The following is a 4,965-nucleotide window of genomic DNA, read 5'->3' as shown; positions in this document are numbered from 1 at the left end:
AGTTACCACAGAGCAGGTCTTAACAGTACTGGTGTCCAAAATGGTAGTGTCCACAGTAGGGGCTGCTGAGACGGACACAGAGCAGGTCTCCATAGTACAGGCCTTAACAGCAGTAGGGTCGGGGGTTTGAGCAGCAGTACTGTCAGGGGTTTTAGAGTAGGTCTGGGTCCAGATAACATCTGAAAACAGTTTGTTGTGCGAGCTGAAGCCCCCCCACCAGGCGCGGTTCTGCCCGGATGCTCTCGGCAGCCCCCACTCCTTCTCCCTCCCGTCCTGAGCAGACACAGAGCTCAGTCCGTGGAGCAACGTCCTGCCGTTAGTCAGATATCCACTGTGTGTGTTCTGGTCAAACTGTGTCTCCTGTGAGTCCGGTGTGATGCCCAGCTCCTGCAGAGAGTCAGGGGTCAGCCAGGGTAAAGGTCTGCCTCCTGTGGGCTCCTTCAGCCCGGAGCCGCTGCCCCTAAAGCCCCGATGGGTCTGAGGCATAATGTCCTCCAGATGTCTCACTAGCTCTCTCTCCGTGTCCATGAGGCTGCTGTTCAGACCCCCACTGCCCCACACCGCCCCTGGTTCAGAGCCCCACACCGCCCCTGGTTCAGAGCCCCAGACAGCCCCTGGTTCACTGCCCCACACCGCCCCTGGTTCACTGCCCCAGACAGAGTCAGTCAGGGCAGCCGGTCGGGGCAGCTGGCGGCCTGTGGGTGCTGGGAGGTATCTCTGGATGAAGGACAGGGCCGGCCTGGAGAACAGCCCCATCCAGGAGCTTTCCTGACCATCCAGCCCCGAGGAGGAGGAGCTCTGCCCGGGAGCAAACTGCCCGTCGCCCATCAGACTACGGAACATCTTGATCAGATGATTTAAAGTGCAAAACTAGAATGAGCAGACATCACCAGTCCATTGCAGCGCGGGTTGGTTGGGCCGGTTGGGTTGGGTTGGTTGGGTTAAGGTTGGGTTGGGTTGGGCTGGGTTGAGTTGGGATGGGTTGGTTGGGTTAAGGTTGGGTTGGGTTGGTTGGGTTAAGGTTGGGTTGGGTTGGGTTGGTTGAGTTGGGATGGGTTGGGTTAAGGTTGGGTTGGGTTGGGCTGGGTTGAGTTGGGATGGGTTGGTTGGGTTAAGGTTGGGTTGGGTTTAGCCTTCGATGACTGACAGCTGTCAAAGTGCAGACGTCTCTGTGTACCCAGTAGGACAGGGAGAATACTGCGATAGTCTGTTCTCAGGCCGAACCTAAAATAGAAATTAGAAATCTTTAGCTCAGTCAGAGAGATGATCACGTTACACCAGTCAGGTACATTTCTACCCTGGCTTCCAGCCTGTCACAGAGTGGACCTAGAGATATTCTTACTAAACTATAAATACTTCAGTAATCTACTGGTGCTGAAATACATCTCTGACTATATTCCTACGTCTGTCTGCTAACTCTTCCTAGCATTAGAACTAAACATAATGCTTCTCCGGCCTGCGATACACACACTGACTATATGATCAAATCAACTACACTCAATGTCTTGTATATGTATGTAGCTATGGTATAGATAACGCGTTGAGGTTACACGGTGTATGGCTGGCTGCACGACCTTACAAAATGTCTTCCGCTGCTATAAAGATATAGTATCTTATATTTCCTCTGTGCATTGTGACTCTTATGTTATATTATACTATCTATCTTCGTTCCCTTCCTATTCTAAATCTGTTAAAGCCCTTATCACTGCCTCTCTGCGTATGAAACGTGATATATAGAATAGAAATAAACTTACCTGGGCCGTGTGCCTTGCCTGACAGCTGTCAAAGTGCGGGAGTATCTGAAATGATCGTTATTTCGCTGTGTTGGCTCCGTCGCAGTGAACCAGGGTATTATCTCTGTCGCTCTCCCCGGCGCGGAGCTGTGGGGGCCGGTTGGATTTCTCACAGCTGGCGGACGGAGAAACACGAAACGCACACGAAGACCCAAACACCGCTGTACGAGCCATTCTGTCCGCTAGCTGCTAGCTTAGCACGAATAGAGCTAGCTGTCCACTTCGATAAGCAGGCTAGGCTAGCACCTTAGCTAAGCAGGAAGAGCTCACTCCGCAGCGGTGAATTTTAAGAATATTCCCTCGAATAAAAACCGTTTTTCTCGGCTGTGTAGTCCAGTGTGTGTCGGTCCGCTCCCCCGTGTGTTTGTGGAGCCTCTGTCCCCGTGTTTCGGGCTCTTTAATCGGCCTTAGTGTCTCCGTGTGTCGCCGCTGCGCTAGCTTCGTTAGCTTCCGCCGGGGATTTCATCAGACAGAACGAGGGACCGTCTGCAATCACCAGCTGCAGCTTCCGCGTCACGCTGCGTCAGGGAGCGTCGCGGTGTTACAAACCCACTGCTACGTAATCACTCTGACTGCTGCCACGTGTGTGTGTGTGTATGTGCGTGTGTGCGTGTGTGTGTGAGTGAGTGAGTGAGTGAGTGAGTGAGTGAGTGAGTGAGTGAGTGAGTGTGTGTGTGTGTGTGAGAGAGTGTGTGACCCTGACATGCTTTAACCTGTGAAACACATGTATCAGTGCTTAACAGATGTCACAGTTAAAAATAAAATATTGTAATTTCGTTACATTAAAAAAATATGTTTCATAATTTTTTTTAAACCAATTTTTCAATAGAACTAATAAAACGTGTATGTGTGAGGTGTGTGTGTATTCACGTGTGTGTATCTGTGCATGTATGTCATGTGTATGGGTGAGATGTGTGTAAGTGCATATGTGTGCATGTTAGTGTCTGTGTGTGTTGTGTGAGTATATCATTGTGTGTAGGTGTGTGTGTCTGTCTGTGTGCATGTTAGGGTGCGTGTGTGTGTGTGTGTGCGTACATGTGTGTGTGTGTGTGTGTGTGTGTGTGTGCGTACATGTGTGTGTGTGTGTGTGTGTGTGTGTGTGTGTGTGTGTGTGTGTGTGTGTGTAATGAAGTGAAGAAACTCATCATCTTCTGTTTAAGTTCAAGTTTTATTTTGTAGTGCAAATAATACAAAACATGTTTTTTCCCAAATGAAAGTTTCACGTTAATAAAGAGGCGCAGTCACATTAGGGTCAGAGTATATACAACACACACTCCCTGCGCTCCAAATCACACACTCTTTCCCTTTACTACACTATATACTGAAGTACAGAAGAGTTTTAGTCTTTTTACTACACTACATACTAAAGCACAGAAGAGTTTTAGGGCCACAGACAGGAGAGAGAATTTTTTTTTTAAAAATCAGATATGGAAGATTTTTTTTTATTATGTCGAGAAATGTCAAGAATAAAGACGAATTCTCCAAAAAGTTATTGGAGTTAGTGGGACATCTGGGTATTTACAGCATACTGCAATTGACCTGCATGTATCGGGACATCCTAAATCTTTTTCTGGCATACTAAATAGTAGGGAAGTATGGGGATTGGAACGCAGGGACAAACACGCTCTGCAAAGGTCCACTTCACCATGACAACTCAGCACCACACACACACACACCTGCCTTTATATCTATCTAATCTGTACAGGGTTCCTACTCCGCTCACATCTCACAGGTCATAGTTCTATACTTCTGCAGACTCAAATTATCTTGAATCTCGGAAGATTTTTCAGTTCATAATTAGCATCCAAGTATGAAAAGTTAGATGCTTATAATGTAATTAAATGGTTCGGTCTGTGTGTGTGTGTGTGTGTGTGTGTGTGTGTGTGTGTGTGTGTGTGTGTGTGTGTGTGTGCATGTCATTTTGTTTTTATAAATACATTTTAGACAGTAAGGAAATAACTAAAAATTAATGTCCTGCTAGGAACCCTGTCGACAGTAAACCTGTTCACATCCCAAAGCTCACACCTCATTCTCAATCTCTCCATCATGTTTACCAGCGTAGTGTTTCAGGTTAATATCTCTCTCTCTCTCTCTGTCTCTGTCTCTCTCTCGCTCTCTCTCTGTCTGTCTCTGTCTCTCTCTGTGTGTCTCTCTCTCTCTCTCTCTCTCTCTCTCTCTCTCTGTCTGTCTCTGTCTCTCTCTGTGTCTCGCTCTCTCTCCCTCTCTCTCTCTCTCTCTCTCTGTCTGTCTCTGTCTCTCTCTCTCTCCCTCTCTCTCTCTCTCTCTCCCTCTCTCCCTCTCTCCCTCTCTCTCTGACACTACGCTGGTGAATAGCAAAGCATTAATAGTTCATCAAAATAAAGGAATCATGTAAACATCTAAATGAAGAAAAACAATCAGTGAATTAGTGGCGTCACGATCCCGACCTTCCAGACTAAAGGTGGATCAGCTATTTCCCCCAGTGTGAAGGTGGGATAGTTAACGTTTTATCAATTGAGTGATTCCAGACCTTCTGTACAAATGAAATGAAGTACGATGGTCTGGTAGGACCAGGCTATGGTCTGGTAGGACCAGGCTACAGACATCGGTCATAAAATAAAGAAAGTAGATTTAGAATTGAATCGGGGTTTAGTAGAACCGTGCGCCCACAGTGTGCTATGGGAGAGGGCTATAACCCTGCATATTAAAGCAACAGTGTGAAGGTTAGTGACGCGTTAGTGGAGCTTTTCCCTTTGTCTATCAGGAGAACGTGAAGCGGGAAAGCTAAAGGGAAAAATAAACTTTAAGGTAAAAAGAATGTATTGAAATGATTCATTAAAAACTAAACTTTAAAGCTGCAGTGTGTAGTTTCAGAGGAGGGTTTGTTTACATTCACAGAGCCTGCAGTTAGTTTACTAAACATATTTTCTCTACATGTAATTCTCAGTATTGAATTAATCAAAACTACATTATTTTGAGGAACCTGGAACCAAACGTAAGACTAGAATATGTTTGTAAACCAAACTGTGGGCCCTGCTGCTGTAAACAACAACAGTGAAACAGTAACTTTTCAGGAAGCTTTCTAACTTCAAACAGTGTTCCAGGGATCACATTTTCCTGTGAGGAAAGTTTGTTAATTCAGTTATGAGAATAAACCTTAGGAAATGTTTCACTTCTCTGACACACACAGAGT

At 46.3% G+C, this 4,965-nt stretch overlaps 2 protein-coding genes across 4 annotated transcripts in view; both read right to left on the bottom strand.

The window, feature by feature from the left end:
- The window catches only part of ppp1r15b (protein phosphatase 1, regulatory subunit 15B), a gene marked incomplete at its 5' end in the record, with an annotated part of 6,718 nt that extends 6,190 nt beyond the window's left edge, over positions 1–528 (bottom strand). The window contains one exon of the mRNA XM_080025785.1: positions 30–528. Within this exon, the coding sequence (XP_079881911.1) occupies positions 30–528 (499 nt within the window). The remainder of the gene's footprint in view (positions 1–29) is intronic.
- Positions 529–3,864: 3,336 nt separating this feature from the next.
- Positions 3,865–4,965, bottom strand: part of pik3c2b (phosphatidylinositol-4-phosphate 3-kinase, catalytic subunit type 2 beta) — a 57,045-nt gene continuing 55,944 nt past the window's right edge. For all 3 annotated transcript variants that reach the window (XM_080026939.1, XM_080026941.1, XM_080026940.1), the window contains one exon: positions 3,865–4,965. This exon is cut by the window's right edge and continues 885 nt beyond it. The gene's annotated coding sequence lies outside the window, so the exon portion shown is untranslated.

Source organism: Ammodytes marinus, assembly GCF_949987685.1.
Source record: "Ammodytes marinus genome assembly, chromosome: 4".
In the NCBI taxonomy this organism is placed as follows: Eukaryota; Metazoa; Chordata; class Actinopteri; order Uranoscopiformes; family Ammodytidae; genus Ammodytes; species Ammodytes marinus.
The sequence above is the reverse complement of the archived record's forward strand: the minus strand, read 5'-3'. Positions and strand labels throughout refer to the sequence as shown.